The sequence below is a fragment of the Danio rerio genome, chromosome 22 (assembly GCF_049306965.1).
Source record: "Danio rerio strain Tuebingen ecotype United States chromosome 22, GRCz12tu, whole genome shotgun sequence".
Classification (NCBI taxonomy): Eukaryota; Metazoa; Chordata; class Actinopteri; order Cypriniformes; family Danionidae; genus Danio; species Danio rerio.
This window is the reverse complement of record NC_133197.1, coordinates 5,755,001-5,772,516: the sequence shown is the minus strand read 5'-3', so window position 1 is coordinate 5,772,516 and position 17,516 is coordinate 5,755,001. Positions and strand designations below refer to the sequence as shown.

General features: G+C 39.5%; 4 protein-coding genes across 9 annotated transcripts in view; all 4 read left to right on the top strand.

Annotated features, from left to right (window-relative positions):
* s1pr4 (sphingosine-1-phosphate receptor 4) overlaps positions 1-17,516 on the top strand; it is a 525,180-nt gene that overhangs the window by 306,636 nt on the left and 201,028 nt on the right. The gene's annotated exons all lie outside the window — the stretch shown is intronic.
* The window catches only part of mcm2 (minichromosome maintenance complex component 2), a 165,922-nt gene that overhangs the window by 129,199 nt on the left and 19,207 nt on the right, over positions 1-17,516 (top strand). The window lies entirely within an intron of this gene.
* Positions 30-9,090, top strand: LOC100538136 (uncharacterized). The gene is made up of 6 exons (XM_009295970.5): positions 30-325; positions 476-802; positions 2,946-3,239; positions 3,962-4,093; positions 7,127-7,480; positions 8,524-9,090. The coding sequence occupies exons 1-6, from the start codon at positions 283-285 to the stop codon at positions 8,730-8,732; spliced, it is 1,359 nt and encodes a 452-aa protein (XP_009294245.1). The 5' UTR covers positions 30-282; the 3' UTR covers positions 8,733-9,090.
* Positions 11,312-17,516, top strand: part of LOC100538212 (uncharacterized) — a 34,405-nt gene continuing 28,200 nt past the window's right edge. For 2 of the 6 annotated variants that reach the window (XR_012397660.1, XM_073937053.1), the window contains exons 1-4: positions 11,318-11,686; positions 13,222-13,560; positions 13,641-13,928; positions 17,471-17,516. The exon at positions 17,471-17,516 is cut by the window's right edge and continues 68 nt beyond it. Coding sequence is in view for 4 of the 6 variants with exons in the window: in XM_073937053.1 (XP_073793154.1) it covers positions 11,647-11,686; positions 13,222-13,560; positions 13,641-13,928; positions 17,471-17,516 (713 nt within the window). In the remaining 2 variants the exon portion in view is untranslated. Of the gene's footprint in view, positions 11,687-13,221; positions 13,561-13,640; positions 13,929-17,467 lie in introns of all 6 variants that reach the window. The other 4 variants (XM_073937047.1, XM_073937046.1, XR_012397659.1 and 1 more) reach the window with 3 other exon arrangements.

Here is a 17,516-nt window from a genome sequence, read left to right as displayed (position 1 = left end):
GGACTGGTTTTTCTCGAACAGTGTAATGCGGATAAGCTTTCCGTCCCGAATAAGACAACAATCAAGAAAATGGCTCTCAAGAAGAAGAACACAATTCAACCATTATTTAAACAACTAATACATTAATTAATTATGTAGCCTACCTTTTCTTAATCCGTAATCGTAACGTCGGGTTAGCGATGCGAGTTTTGTAAATAGCGCCGATTTAAGATCAACAAAGAAACTAATTAGCATATTTGCCACAGTTGACGAAGTAAATCACATTTTATTCTTACATAAAAAATGAAGTTCTCCGATTTATTTTTATACGTTTTGCTTTTGAAAGGTGAGTGTTTTAAATCATTTTCTCTTTCACTTTGATCAACTTTTTTTTTTGCTTGCAAGTTTTGTATATTTGTAAAGATTAAAGACTTGAATAGTAAAAGCAGGAGCTATAAGCAGAATCACTAATGATATTTTTTCCTTCTGAACACAGCTGTGTTTGCTGATTCAGGTGAAGTGGAGGTTCTATCAGTAATAGAGGGCGATTCTGTCACTCTACACTGTAGTCTTAATAGTATAAAGAAAGTTGAGGTGATCCTGTGGACATTTGGAACTGATCGTATAGCCGAAATCAACAAACTGATCGATAGCATCTCATTATATGTTCTTGATGAGACATTCAGAGACAGACTGAAGCTGGATCATCAGAATGGATCTCTGACCATCACGGACATCACATTTAAACACGCTGGACTTTACGAACTGCAGATCATCGGTGGAAAAGAGGTCTTTTCCAAGAGATTCAATATTACAGTTTCTGGTGAGCGACTGCAGATTTGCAACCACTCACAACCATTTGTGAGTTTTATTTAATCTGGTCAATTAGTTTCTTTAAACAAAAACAACAGAATGCAATGTATAATTCAAAATACAAGAAAAACGTGAAAAAATATGAACAAGGCCATTTTCAGAGACTAAGGGGGCAAAATAAAAGCACATACTGTATAAACAAGACTTTATTTAAGATAATTTTAACAGCTTTACTGCCATTATAATGTTGTTTATTACAAACACAATCTATCTATCTATCTATCTATCTATCTATCTATCTATCTATCTATCTATCTATCTATCTATCTATCTATCTATCCATTCATCCGTCTGTCTGTCTGTCTGTCTGTCTATCTATTTTTTATCTATCTTTTTTCTATCTATCTATCTGTCTGTCTGTCTGTCTGTCTGTCTGTCTGTCTGTCTGTCCGTCCGTCCGTCCGTCCGTCTATCTATCCATCTTTCCATCCATCCGTCTGTCTGTCTGTCTGTCTGTCTGTCTGTCTATCTGTCTGTCCGTCCGTCCGTCCGTCCGTATATCTATCTATCCATCTTTCCATCCATCCATCCGTCTGTCTGTCTGTCTGTCTGTCTGTCTGTCTGTCCGTCCGTCCGTCCGTCCGTATATCTATCTATCCATCTTTCCATCCATCCATCCGTCTGTCTGTCTGTCTGTCTGTCTGTCTGTCCGTCCGTCCGTCCGTCCGTCCGTCTATCTATCTATCCATCTTTCCATCCATCCATCTGTCTGTCTGTCTGTCTGTCTGTCTGTCTGTCTGTCTGTCTGTCCGTCCGTCCGTCCGTCCGTCCGTCCGTATATCTATCTATCCATCTTTCCATCCATCCGTCGGTCTGTCTGTCGGTCTGTCTGTCTGTCTGTCTGTCTGTCTGTCTGTCTGTCTGTCTGTCTGTCTGTCTGTCCGTCCGTCCGTCCGTCCGTCCGTCCGTCCGTCCGTCCGTATATCTATCTATCCATCTTTCCATCCATCCATCCATCCGTCTGTCTGTCTGTCTGTCTGTCTGTCTGTCTGTCTGTCTGTCTGTCTGTCTGTCTGTCTGTCTGTCTGTCTGTCTGTCTGTCTGTCTGTCTGTCTGTCTGTCTGTCTGTCTGTCTGTCTGTCTGTCTGTCTGTCCGTCCGTCCGTCCGTCCGTCCGTCCGTCCGTCTATCTATCTATCCATCTTTCCATCCATCCATCCATCTGTCTGTCTGTCTGTCTGTCTGTCTGTCTGTCTGTCTGTCTGTCTGTCTGTCTGTCTGTCTGTCTGTCTGTCTGTCTGTCTGTCTGTCTGTCTGTCTTTCTGTCTGTCTGTCTGTTTTTATCTATCTATTTTTTATCTATCTTTCTATCTATCTATATCTATCTATCTATCTATCTATCTATCTATCTATCTCTGTCCGTCCGTCCGTCCGTCCCTCCCTCCCTCCCTCCCTCCCTCCCTCCCTCCATCCATCCATCCATCCATCCATCCATCCATCCATCCATCCATCCATCTATCTATCTATCTATCTATCTATCTATCTATCTATCTATCTATCTATCTATCTATCTATCTATCTATCTTCCATCCATTCATCCGTCTGTCTGTCTTATCTATTTATATATATAAGAGCAAATGCAGTAAAAGTGTGAAACATACATATTCAGTGTCTTGTACTCAGACACCTCACTAAATGCAGTGATGTCTTACTTTACTGTAGTTTTCAAATGGCTGTGCAAATAGTATACAGTGCTGTCTTGAGCATTTTCAGGACGTATCACCAAAATCTGACTTTTCTTTCACTGGAGGAAATGTACAGAGTAAACTGTCATAATGAAAACATGACAAAGACATTTGACTATCTTGTTCATAAACAATGGTGTCAGAACTTTTAATTTTGATGACACTGACACTTTCACATCAGTACTTGCTTTTGAGGAATGAGCTCTCCATTTTGTGCATGTGACACGCTTTTGCAGGTTATCAACTAGGATTTGCAGTTTGTACTAATTGTTTTGAGAAATGCATCAACTGTTGTGCAAGTGTTGGGAGAAATGCACCAAAGTAATTGAGAAAAACTGTAAACATGCAATTTTTAATAATATTCCAACCAATTTAATTGACTAAAGTTTTTAATCAATGTGTATTTCAGCTCGTCTGCCTGTTCCTGTCCTTATCAGGGACTGTTCTTCCTCCTCCTCCTCTCCATCAGAGCAGTATTGTTCAGTGGTGTGTTCAGTGGTGAATGTGAGCGCTGTGAGTCTCTCCTGGTACAAAGGAAACAGTGTATTGTCCAGCATCAGTGTGTCTGATCTCAGCATCAGTCTCTCTCTACCTCTGGAGGTGGAATATCAGGATAAAAACACCTACAGATGTGTGATCAACAACACCATCAGCAACCAGACCACACGTCTGGACATCAACACACTCTGTTACACATCTGATGGTAGGACAGTGCTGAAATGAAGTGTCCCACACAGCAAAATTTCCCTGGCCCACACAATCAGCTTTTGCCTGGCCACATGTCACAGTAAAGTATAGTACATGACTGGACCACGTCTGGCTTCTAGATACGGGGCCAAGCATGGACCATATCTGGGCTAAGTCTCAGCCAAGTTAACAACCCATAACTGGGCCAGATATGTTGGTGTGTCATGACTTAAATGAAATTGATAAAGCCATGAAGCATTGCGCTTTAGGCACGATATTGGTATGCTTTTTCTCGAAGCGACCTGATTGATAGAATGTTTTCCTTACTTAAAAAATATTTAAATATATATATATTGGGGGGTCAAGATAGGCCAAACTTAGTCCGCATATCAATTTTTAACATCTGGTCCAAGTCTTGTGTGCCACTGCTGCCAAACCCAGGCCATGTTTGGCCCACATGTTGTATGCCAGAGCTGGATAAAGGCCTGCTTTTTGTCAAATCTGGGCCAGAATTCTTTGCTACCTGGGAATATTACATGATTTGTGTGTTCAACATTACTGAAAGCTTATAAAATACTATAAGAACAGTTCGCAGGTATGCCATAAACATCAACACGTTTATCAACATTAGTAGGCAACGATTAAGTAATTAATAATTGATAACATCCGTTTACAACTATCTTTAATTTCTGTGTTAACGTCATCTGATTCACTGTGTAATCATTACTGACTCATTAGATCTCAATAAAGAAGACGACTTACCCGTCAGTCGTGTGCTGCTGATCTGCTTTGGTGTTGTAACTCCACTGATTCTGGCTGCAGTTGCGATCTTCTGCTGGAGACGCAGAAAAAGACAAGAACAATTTGATGGCAAGTATTATCTTGTGTATTTCCTAAACTTATTGTAGCAAAACTAGTTTTGAGTAAAACTGTTAAAACAATTAGGTTTTAAATAATTGAGAATCTATCTTTAGGCTCAGTATTTTAATTTGGGCCACTAGAGGGCGGGTATTCACAACAATCTAAGCCAATTGTAGATAACAAACAAAACCGAGTCATGGGAGTTATGGTTATCATCATCCTACGGGACTAAAGCAGAGTGGAAACTCTTTTTCTTGTCTAAATATCTGAACGGCGATATTTCAGCTGCTGTCTGGGCATTTACTGCCGTTCTACACCTTCCTTTCTTCATGTGTTCAATACTTTATTCTGTGTTGTTTCATTTTATTACACATAACTAGGGCCAGACAGAATCTGCAGACATTTTTTGCTTTTTCTGCTGAGAATTTTGTAAAAATCTGTGGATTTATGCGAAATTATTTCGGGAGTATCATAACTAAAAACTTAATATGTGAAATAAAAAAGAATTCCTTTTTAACTTTTAGTTAATGTTTTACAATGTAAATCCATCTAGATCCACTTATTTGGTAAACAAAGCAAGTCTATCATATAATATATCCACCAAAAGACAGAAAGTATTACTTTACAAACTGTATTGTGAATAAATTAAATGAATATTTTCATATTAGTCAATCATATTACTTAAATTAACTTAAAAACTGAATAAGTATAAACTTACAAACACTTACACAATAAATAGATGGGCAAAAAAATCTGCGGAAATATGTGGATGTCTGCGTGCGCAGATTCCGTGTGGGCCTACACATAACTTTTTTTGTAAACTAATTAGATTTGATTTCTTTGCATATATGGATTTTTTTGGTTACCAACAGCCAGTGAAAATTAAAGGTTTGTTTATACTTCTGCGTGTAGTGATCGGCGTGACCCACGGTGCCCATCTTGCTCGTAGTCGTGCATTTATACTTCAGTGTGCTGTTCGTGTTGCTCTGCAATAACACTTCTAAAACGCTAGTTGGCAGTAGATGTTTATGTTCCTCTGTGTCGAGTTTCTTCATAGGTGTTTTGTTTTTTCTGAATGCTTCCTGAATGTACAAGTAGCTAAAACTCGCTCATTTAGAGACAGGATCCAACAGATGTGCAGCAACTTTAATCATAAGGTGAACACAAAATAGTTTTCATCTAGAGCTCCTTCGTGGGACTCGGCACTTGTAAACACTGGCTCTAACAGGTTTGTGTGGCTCTCACCCCCACCCACACTCATCACCTCTACCAAGCCGACCAATCACAAAGCTTGGGCTACATTGTCATTGCGACGTGTAGTTACAATTTTTGAGTGGTGCGCGTCGGAGTCAGCCACAGCGAGAGCTATGCAACCGCGCGAAGGCTGTGCCGGAGCATAAGCGTGCACTTGACGCAGAAGTATAAATCAGCCTTAAGTCAACAGCACCTTTAGAAATGTTATCTGAGAAAAATGGTGACGTATTCAACTTACTTCCCCCAGTGTTTCAGTGGAGTAAAGTGGTAATGATATTTATTTTATGTACTTGTGTTTGTTTACATTGCTAAAACTACTTATTAGTTTTATTTAACAGTAAAAAAAAAAAATCTCTGTTCATAATCGGAGGTTGAAGTGACGTTTGCTTTTTACTGAAATAATATGAAACATTCAGTTGAAACCAGAAGTTTACATACACAGTATAAAAAGGCACATAATCATTTTAAAAAGTCAGATGTTAATGTGACTAAACTTTTTGTCTTTTAGGTAAGTCAGGCTTATCCCATTAGTCTTTGTTATGCTTAATAGCAGAATAATGAAAGAAAGATTTTTTGAGAAATTGTTTTAACTTTTCTTGAAAGTCAAGTTTACATCCAATAAGATTATTCTGCCTCTGAAAAAGCTCAGATGATGATGTCAAGGTTTTGGAAGTTTCTGATTGGCTACTTGACAACATTTGAGTTCATTGGAGGCACAACTGTAGAATAGTATTTAAGGAAAGACTCTAACACACTGCTTCCTTGTGTGACAACATGGGAAAATCAACAAACCAGAATCAACAACAAAGCCAGATTACAATTTGCTGAATTACACTGGGAAAAAGAATAATTGTTGGAGACATGTCCTGTGGTCTGATGGAGCTAAGATTGAACTGTTTGGCCATAATGACCAGTGTTACATTTGGAGGACAAAGGGGAAAGCTTACAAGCCTAGTAACACCATGCCAACTGTGAAGTATGGGGGTGACAGCATCATGTTGTGGGGCTGTTTAGCTGCAGGAGGGACTGGTCCACTTCACAGCATAGATGGCATTATGAAGAAAGAACATCATGTAGAAATACTGAAGCAACATCTCAAGACATCAGCCAGGAAATTAAAACTTGGCCACAAATGGGACTTCCAAACAGAACATGACCCTAAGCATACTGCCAAATTAGTTAAAATGTGCTTTAAGGACAACAGAATGAATGTTTTGGAGTGGCCATCACAAAGCCCTGATCTCAATCCTATAGAAAATTTGTGTGCAGAGTTGAAAAAGCTTGTGCAAGCAAGACAGCCAACAAATTTGACTCAGTTACACCAATTCTGTCAGGAGGAATGGGCCAAAATCCCTGCAAACTATTGTGAGAAGCTTGTGGAAGGATCTCCAAAACATTTGACTAAAGTTATACAGTTTTAAAGCAAAGCTAAAAAAAGACCCAGGAAATCTGTGTAAACTTTTCACTGTCTAGAAATTAGTAAAACATTCTAAAAAAAAAATGTATCTCATTATTCTGGCATTTAGCAAATGTTAATCATTTAGGTAATCCTAACAGACCTAAAATAGTAAACATTTAATATTATTTACCATCAGACATTTAAAAAAATGGTTATGTTCCTTTCATTAGAGTGTATGCAAATGTCTGGTTTCAACTGTATGTTGGTTAGCCTGTAACATTTGTACCACATATGATATATTGCATCATTTAGCATGCTATATAGCATTTTTCTTCAGCCCTAGTCATCAGGATTGAATAATACAGTTTATATCTCCATGTGTTCTCCAGGTGATGATACTGCTGAGATGGATGAACTGAAGACAGTGTCAGTGAGTGTGGGAGAGTCCGTCACTCTAAACACCGGCATCACCAAAATAAAACGTTTTGATGTGCTGCAGTGGAGGTTTGGAGAGCTAAATTCAGACGTCACAAACCCATTTATTGTTATAAACAGACTGAAAGGATCAAACAGTGTTGATGGTGCTTCTGGACATAATGAGCCATTCAAGGACCGATTACAGCTGGATAAACAAAATGGATATTTAACAATCAGCGATATCAGACCCACAGACTTTGGAATATATAAACTAAATATCGCCAGGAATCGGAGAAATGTGATCTCCAAGACATTTATTGTCAAAGGTGAGTTCTTCAATACTCTAAACTGACTAATTAATTGTCCGTCAGCACATTTAAGATAAAGCTTAAAAAGTAACCATCTAATAATCAAGTTTGGAAGACTGCATTGAGATGCAGCTAAAGGATCCGATTATTATACGATAAAAATTAACATATACACAAATGTTTAAAAAAACCTTTTATTCAATTCAATTCAATTCAGCTTTATTTGTATAGCGCTTTTACAATGTAGATTGTGTCAAAGCAGCTTCACATAAATGGTCATAGTAACTGGAACAGTGTAGTTCAGGTTTTAGTGTTTAAGTTCAGTTCAGTTCAGTTTAGCTCAGTTCAGTGTGATTTAATCATTACTGAGAGTTCAAACACTGAAGAGCAAATTCATCGATGCGTAGCTCTCCCAATCCTGAACCATGCGAGCCAGTGGCGACAGCAGAGAGGGAAAAAAAACTTCACCTGATGGGAGTGAAGAAAAAAAACCTTGAGAGAACCAGACTCAGTTGGGCACGACCATTTTAATTTCTCCGCTGGCCAAAAGTCTTGTGCAGGGCTTCAGTCACCGCGGTGGAGGCTGGAAGATGGCCTCAGCAAAGACTCGTCTGTCTCTGGAGCGTCGCTGGAATCAGACACTTGTTCTCCACTCCCCATGACCATCAGCGCAGCAGCAGCTCTGGTCCCGGAAACCTTGGGATCATCTCGTCGCTGGTCTTGGATCCAATCAGTGACTCCGCATAATCTGAGGACCTCGGGATGAGTATCCCCAGGTGAAAATAGAGAATAAAGAGAATAATTAGCGTAGCTGCTGTTCATAGTGTACATAAGCAAGATGCAGAAGCCTGTGTGGAATCCGCTAGGTGATGCATTGAGTGTATGCTTTACTAAACAGATAGGTCTTTAGTTTTGAACTGGGAGAGTGTCTGAGCCTCGGACGTTATCAGGAAGGCTATTCCAGAGCTATCTTTATGTGCTATCTTTTACTTCACAATAATTTCGGCAGCTGCTAACTATATGTAGCACAAGCTCTTACATTTCTTTCTGTTCTCTCACAGATTCATCAGAAAAAGAAGAGGCATCAGAGACAGAATCACTGTTGACGACTGAATTGATCTCAGACACTGGTGTACATGTGGCGGAGCGGACAAACTCAGGAGGGCGGGGGGAAGCAGCTAATTTAACTCCCTTTAAACAGCCACCAACCCTGCCGACTACGCCAGAATGTGGCGGAGCAGACGAAGCGGGGGAGGAGCTAAATTGCTAGGTGTTAAGGTTTGCTCTCTTCGAACGACCCCAATCTATTTGATTTGATGAAACCGACTACGCCGCCTGGGATTCAAACCAAGAAATTGAAATATAAAAGGTCACACAGATTAGTCTCTTTTAAATGTTAAGGAGCAGACAGAAGACATACATGAGTATGTACAATAATACAAAAGCTTATTCGCAAATATTTTTGTGTTTCTACCGAACATGTTTTAGCTGCAATTTAGATATTTATAACCGTTACATATTATAGTATGTTTTTGTGAGTGTGTTTTTTCAGTGTTAATGAGCGAATTGGTGATGTTTGAAATCGTTGTTGCATGTGTAACCTTTAATAAAAATATATTTGACTAATGGTTTCTTTGACACCAAATTTAGGTTAGGTTTTTGCTTTAATGTTGACACAACCTGTTTCAACAAACCTCTATATTGTCTGTTATGCTGATATTCACATAAACGACGTTGTTTATGTTTGTTAAATTACATATAATATCAGTTTTAATAATTTAAGAGGAAGAAAAGAACAAAGTGGTTGTCACATGGGTTTGCAAAATCAATTTACAATACATTTGAATCACATTGTTTACAATGACATACTCAGTCTATTTTTGGCCATACTTGCACTTTTTTGAATCAGGTTCAGGTTAAAAGTCAGTTTTTCCATACAGTGTATTTCCTTTACAATTACTATCCATTGAGCCCATGTTGGAGGATCAAACTGAAACCATTTTCGAGTTACAGTTGAAATCAGAAGTTTACATACACTCTAAAAAAAGGAACATAACCATTTTTTAAAAATGTCTGATGGTAAATCATACTAAACGTTTACTATTTTAGGTCTGTTAGAATTACCTAAATGATTTACATTTGCTAAATGCCAGAATAATGAAATAATTTTTTCTTTGAGAGTTTTTAAATAAATGTCTAGACAGTGAAAAGTTTACACACATTTCCTTGGTCTTTTTTTTTAGCTTTGCTTTAAAACTGTATAACTTGGTCAAATGTTTTGGGTCTCCTTTCACAAGCTTCTCACAATAGTTTGAAGGAATTTTGGCCCATTCCTCCTGATAGAATTGGTGTAACTGAGTCAGATTTGTTGGCTGTCTTGCTCGCACAAGCTTTTTCAACTCTGCCCACAAATTTTCTATAGGATTGAGATCAGGGCTTTGTGATGGCCACTCCAAAACATTCACTTTGTTGTCCTTAAAGCACATTTTAACTAATTTGGCAGTACGCTTAGGGTCATGGTCTGTTTGGAAGACCTATTTGTGGCCAAGTTTTAATTTCCTGGCTGATGTCTCGAGATGTTGCTTCAGTATTTCTACATAATGTTCTTTCTTCATGATGCCATCTATGCTGTGAAGTGGACCAGTCCCTCCTGCAGCAAAACAGCCCCACAACATGATGCTGTCGCCCCCATACTTCACAGTTGGGATGGTGTTCCTAGGCTTGTAAGCTTTACCCTTTGTCCTTCAAATGTAACACTGGTCATTATGGCCAAACAGTTCAATCCTAGCTCCATCAGAGCACAGGACATGTCTCCAACAATTATTCTTTTTCCCTGTGTAATTCAGCAAATTGTAATCTGGCTTTGTTGTTGATTCTGGCTTGTTGATTTTTCCATGTTGTCACACAAGGAAGCAGTGTGTTTGAGGTTTTGCTTAAATACTATTCTACAGTCGTGCCTCCAATGAACTCAAATGTTGTCAATTTGCCAATCAGAAGCTTCCAAAACCTTGAAACCATCATCTGAGCTTTTTTTCAATCTTATTGTATGTAAACTTGACTTTCAAGAAAAGTTATAACAATTTCTCAAAAATCTCTCTCATTATTCTGCTATTAAGCAGTACAGAAACAAATGTGAAAATCCTGACTTACCTAAAAGAGAGAAAGTTTAGTCACATTAACATCTGACTTTTTTTAAATGGTTGTGCCTGTTTATACAGTGTATGTAAACTTCTGTTTTAAACTGTATGGTTTTTCTGCTACTTACCAAAATTATTTGTCATTTAGTTGAACCAGTTTCTAGTATTTTCCCAAAGTATAATGGCATAAATGAGTAATCCAATTCTTCTCCAATCATCTTTTTTTATTTCAGTCGCTACTTCATGCCAGCAGGGCTGTATTTTTGGGAAAGCCCAAAAAATGTGAACATGGTTCGCCATCGAGGTTCCACATTGTCTTCAACAAGAGCCCAAACTTTCAATGCCCGTACGCAATGCAGAGTTTAGGAGTTATAAAGAGCCTCATCAGACTTTTCCATCCAAACTCTCTCCAAGCTCTCCAGTTTGTAGTATTTGCATGTGTGACACACATATCTGTCCAGTCTTTCCCATATATTTGTTGGTCTAACACTTTCTAAGAAAAGTTTGAGCGATGTCTGCCCTCTAGTGGGAAATATACAGATTGTGCACTTTCTAATATAACGCGAATGGGAGGCTGTTCGTCTGAAAGTTCAATTTAATCAGCGTTTTGAACAAAATATGAACTTTTTATGACTTTTAAATATTAATAAAATCTTGTCTTGTGATATTGATTTTGTCACGTGCTTATAAACACCTCAAATGACCCTTTGCGGGGTGTGTGTGCGAGCGCAAACAAACACTTAAGAGCTTCTATCCGGTGAGGGATTTTCTGAGGCTCCAGAGCGGTAATGTTCTTCCATGATAGGAAATTCCTTACTTCCCTATTCACTATAAGCAAAATTAGGAACAGAAACGCTACGGAGTGATTTTAAGTCAGTTTCAAATGTAACTAACTCAGACAAACTACCAAAGTGAAACTGTGTCAATAATATTAGCTTAGCACGTTCAAAAAGCAGTTTTAAGCAACGCACTGTACATCATCGAACAGTTTTAGAGCATCGTAACTTGAAGGACAATCTTGACCTCTCCTATTTATCCTGCAGAAATATGCGGATGTTTCTCTTTTACTTTTCGTTACTCGTAAATGGTGAGTATTAAACGGCTTTCGGTTTTATTTTCACTTTACAAACTCGTCTGAAATCTCCAAAAATGATTTACAACAATGCTAATTAACATTTACGGGTTTTGTGGAGTTTGGGCGAAACTCGAAGAAAATACATTGTTCATGAACCATGACATTTTAGGCTTTTTTGTTGTCTATTGAAAAGAAAACATCCAACATATGCATTTAACAGTGTTTTATGTATGCTGACATTTCAATAACAGTGCATGTTTTAAAGGCAGTCTTCTCAAAATGACAAAACGGGTTTATCCGGCACTTTACGGCAATTTATATAGCTACACAGGTCGAAAGTTCAGGGTTAAGAGGATTTTTAAATGTTTTAAATAAAGCTTCTCCTGCTCACCAAGGCTGCACTTAACTCATCAAAAACACAGTAGGCCTACAAATTGTAAAATTGAAATGTTATTGCACTGTAGTAGTTTACAATTAAATTTAATGTATTCCAGTGATTTTAAAGCCCGCTTATTAACTTCAGAGTCACATGGCCCTTCAGAAATTACTCCAATATTAATTATTATTATTATTATTATTGTTATTATTAATGGTAATAGTAATAAAATCAACAATGACTGGATTTATAATGTCATTTGAAACTAAATATAATAAGAAAGCAGTTATTTAAATTTTTTTTACATTTAATAAATGCTGCCTTGAGGAACAGAATTCATTCATTCATTTATTCATTTTCTTGTCAGCTTAGTCCCTTTATTTATCCAGGGTCGCCACAGCGGAATGAACCACCAACTTATCCAGCAAGTTTGTACGCAGCGGATGCCCACAACCTCATCTCTGGGAAACATCCACACACACACACACACACATACATACACTACGGACAATTTAGCCTATCCAATTCACCTGTACCGCATGTCTTTGGACTGTGGGGGAAATCGGAGCACCTACTGCGCCACTGCCTCGCCCAGGAACAAAATAATTTTATTAAAAAAATGTAAAAAATAAAAAAAAACTGACCCCAGGCTTTTGACCTGTAGTGCATACAGTTGAATTCAGAATTATTAGCCCCCCTGTTTATTTTTTCCCCCCAATTTCAGTTTAACGGAAAGATTTTTATCAACATTTCTGAACATAATAGTTTTAATAATTAATTTCTAATAACAGTAAATAATATTTGACTAATTTATATATATATATATATATATATATATATATATATATATATATATATATATATATATATATATATATAGAATTTGTATATATTATATTGGACTGTATATTGGATTTGGAGAACAAATGGACAGAAAAACATGTTTACTTTTTTGTAGTATGAAATGTTCACAGAAAAAAAATTTACCTTGTGAAGCAACAGACCACAGAACAAAACATATATGGCAACCGAATATGGACACACCAACTTTACATAAAATTAAGCAGAATAGAAAAGATGGCAGCAATTGAATTTGGCCAAACAATGGTGATATTTGAAAGTACCAAAAAATTTGTTCAACCTTATTTTCTAAAACGTCTCTGACCTGCAGGTGCTCTTGGTGTGATGCATAAAAGTCAGTCTGTGTCAGTAATGGAGGGAGATTCTGTCACTTTATACGCTGATCCTACAGAAATTCAGAAAGCTGATCTGATATTGTGGACGTTTGGACCTGACGGCACCCGAATAGCTCAGTTCAACAGAATGGATCATAAAATCTCACTATATAAAGAGATTCTTGATGGGAAATTCAGAGACAGACTGACGCTGGACAGTAAAACTGGATCTCTGACCATCACAAACACCAAAACAACAGACTCCGGACTTTACAAACTGGAGCTCATTGGCAAAAAAGACATCCCATCCATGAAGTTCAGCATTATTGTTTATGGTGAGCTGCTATTTAAGTGTGTTTGGCCTGATTTGACTGAATTGAGTATGGATTTATTCAATTTTTTCCTTTGTTTTCAGCTTATCTGCCTGTTCCTGTCCTTACCAGTTACTCTTCGCAATGTTTTTTATCGCATCACAGTTGTTTACTGGTGTGTTCAGTGGTGAATGCGAGTGCTGTGAGTCTCTCCTGGTACAAAGGAAACAGTGTATTGTCCAGCATCAGTGTGTCTGATCTCAGCATCAGTCTCTCTCTACCTCTGGAGGTGGAATATCAGGAGAAAAACACCTACAGCTGTGTGATCAACAACACCATCAGCAACCAGACCACACATCTGGACATCAACACACTCTGCCAGCCATGTTCAGGTACAGCAGATCTCCATAATTTATGTTCAGGGGTGAGTTCCAGAATGCATCTGCTAAACCATGTGATCTAGTTTGAGTAAACATAAAGATGCTAACTCGAGGAGTGTCGGTTTCCAAATAGTCCCCAGGAGTAAGTTAAAGGGCCATGAAACCCCCCGTTTCAGCAGGATGTTTTCACGTACACTGATCCACACGTGAGTTCAACAGCGCTCTCATAGAGAGAAAATGAAACAACACCTTCACATTATGAAAGCAACACTGGCGACCCGTATCTCCAAACAATTCTTATTCTTTTCCCACAACTTTTGGCAACACGACGTGTGTCGTATCTCTGCCGTCTGAACAGTTTCAGGTACAGTCTAATGCTGCATTCACACCAGACGCGGAACGCACGTCAAGCGTGAGTGATTCACATGTTAAGTCAATGCAAACGCGTGAATAGACATCCTGCGGCGCGATACGCGCGAATGGCGAATTGAGCGTTTTGCACGTTTGTTGCACTTAACGAGCATTTTGCGCGAATCTCTCGAGTTCGAAAATCTGAACTTCAGCGGACATTCGCGCCGCGTTGACCAATCAGAAGCTTGCTCTTGTGTGGCCATGATTGTGATGTAGAACCTGTTGATGGTGTCCCAGGGGAAATCCTCCAGGCGACAACGACAACAAGTCATCAAACTGGGCTTGGCTCAGTCAGAGGCACCGCTGAAAGGCTCCGTGATCCAGGTTCAGTTTCTGGAGGAGTTTATGAGCTCACAGAGCTGGATGCACCTCTGAAAGCATGCAGTGGACTCATACTGGCTAAACATATCGACACTATTTTTCAGCCTTCATAAAGTACATAAACACTGTTATTTTCTTCATAAAATCCATTTTAGCCATTTAACAACGAAGCTACAGTCACCAGGCAGACAGAAGCCCTGCCCATCACGTGAATCCGCATCTGTTCTGAAGTTAATTTGACATGCGAATGAAGCGCAATTGACGCGCGAATGAAGCGAGTAACCTCAAATGTTCACACAGCTATTTACGCGCGAATATCGCGATTTATCCGCTAGTTCCGCGTCTGGTGTGAAAACAGCCGTTCTACGTCACAATCAGGCCCCCACAAGAGCAAGCTTCTGATTGGTTAACATGGCGCGAATGTCCGCTGAAGTTCAGATTTTAGAACTCGAGAGATTTGCGCGAAACGCTCGTTAAGCGCGTCAAATGCGCAAAACGCTCAATTTGCCCCGCGCCATTCGCGCAATACGCGTCATTCGCGCCACGCCATTCGCGCGTATCATGCCGCAGAATGTCTATTTGCGAGTTTGCATTGACTTAACATGTAAATCACTCGCGCTTGACGCGCGTTCCGCGTCTGGTGTGAACGCAGCATAAGAAAGCTAGCATGCATATTAATGAAGTTGCAGCGCATACATAATGGAGCGCGCTGATTGGTTTGAACCAAGCCTTACTCATGAATGAATGCAACACACTCAGAGACGTAATACGGGACACCTAGATACAGACGTCCAGTCTACACGCTGGAATACACGCTAAGATCTCATGGCGTTGACGCAGCTTCAAAAATTCGTTTCAAACCAGAAGTACAAATTTGCTCGAAATAACGCAAAAACAACAAATTTGCACTTTTTAGTGAGATATATGTGTCCTATTAATGTTTTTAGCAGTGTGGGACACATATACGACTGTCAACAGCTCAAAAAATTAGTTTTTGTGTTTCGTGACCCTTTAAAGGGTCACTTCACCAAAAATTTAAAATCCTGTCAATAGCCTCTTTCACACTTACAGACCTTTCCGGAAAATTACCGACAATTTCCCGGAAAGGTCTGTATGTGTGAACAGGCCCTTTTTGAAAATACCGGTAAATTCGTTCTGGCTATTTTCCCGAAAGAGAAGTTGTAACATTACCGGTAATTTGCCGGAATGCTGCGCTGTTTGCGATTGCTGCTGGTGCTATTTCCATACCAGGTGGTGATACAGCCAGTCAGGATGCTCTCCACAGTGCAGGAGTAGAACGAGCGGAGGATGTGGGGGCTCATTCCAAACCTCCTGAGACGCCTGAGGAAGAAGAGGCGTTGTTGTGCCTTCCTCAGCACTGCGTCTGTGTGGGCAGTCCATGTCAAATCCTCAGCAATGTGGACTCCAAGAAACTTAAAAGTGCTGACTCTCTCCACTGGCGTCCCGTTGATGGTGTTTGGGGTGTGTTCACTCTTCTCCCTCCGGAAATCCATTACCATTATTTTGGAATGGATGTGTGAATGGTCTTTTCCGGAAAAATTCCGTAAGGTGTGAACAGCGCTTTTTTATATTTACCGGTAAAGTCGTTTCGGATATTTACCGGTATCACTGTGTGAAAGAGGCTACTTACTCGCCCTATTCTAGTTCCAAACCTGTTAAGTTAAAATAAGATATTTTGAAAAATGTCGAGCGACACGGTGGCTCAGTGGTTAGCACTGTCGCCTCACATCAAGAAGGTGCTGGCTTGAGTCCCGGCTAGGCCAGTTGGCATTTCTGTGTGGAGTTTGCATGTTCTCCCAGTGTTGGTGTGGGTTTCCTCAGGGTGCTCCGGTTTACCCCACAGTCCAAACACATGCGCTGTAGGTGAATTGAATAAACAACAATGTGACTATAATGGACGTCAATGAGGCAAAACCAGCTACCAACAAACCGAAAGGTTAGTCAATTTGAACAGTACACTAAGGCTTAGGCTGTCCTACACACCGGGATGCTTTTCGCTTGCGTTTATCGTCAGCGTTTTACAAGACGTTTTTCCATATTCAAACCTTAGCCCTTTTCACTGGCGTCAATCTGAAGAGTATGCAAAATCACTCCTTGATGTTAGATGGCGCTACACAACTTTAAGCTTCTGACACCGGCTTATAACACAGAAGAAAAGGAAGTTCACACGCTTGTTGTTAAAGTTACTGGTGACTTAAACAAGCATGGATGGCTTAAGTACCAGCTCCAGCTCCAGCTCTAGCGATAAAGAAATGATTATCGTTTTCAAGAGGAATAAGCAGCTCCACGTTCATATCGCCTCTGGGCATTGTCTTCAATGTGCGCTCGCATTGACAGTTTTGCGCTTGAGCACCTCCAAGTTCTGTTTACTGTAACTTCAGCAGCTCTGTGCGCGTGACCAAAAGCGCCGATCTGATTGGTGCAGAAAGTTTTGACGCGGCGCATCAAAACAAAAAAAAACGAGCATGAGGCGTTTCTTTTTTTTAAATAACACTTTTGCACCTGGGTCTTGCGCATTGGTGTGCACGATTATATTGACGCCCTTTATTTAGTCACGAGGCGTTAAACGTCGACGGAAAGTGCAAGCAAAAAAAACGTTTCCGTGTGCATGGGCCTTTAGATTAGCATAACTTGCACTTCCTGAAATGTATCTCTGTTTTTGTAACCACAAGCCGATATTTTTTGCTTACACATTTTTAAACGTATCCAGAATTTTTCACATAACCTACTTTCTGGAACACCCCTCATATATTCAGAAATGATTGAGTTAATAATGATGCTGTCTATTTCCAATTTAGCAGCAGGTTTGTCCACTACTTTCATAGGGGTGATCTGCGCTGCCGCCCC

Bases quoted from the DNA above. Each gene is read 5' to 3' on its own strand.
- LOC100538136 (XM_009295970.5), top strand. From the start codon at position 283: ATGAAGTTCTCCGATTTATTTTTATACGTTTTGCTTTTGAAAG. The intron at 3,240-3,961 runs GTAGGACAGTGC...CTGACTCATTAG, and splicing joins ACTCTGTTACACATCTGATG to ATCTCAATAAAGAAGACGAC. The intron at 4,094-7,126 runs GCAAGTATTATC...TGTGTTCTCCAG, and splicing joins AAGACAAGAACAATTTGATG to GTGATGATACTGCTGAGATG.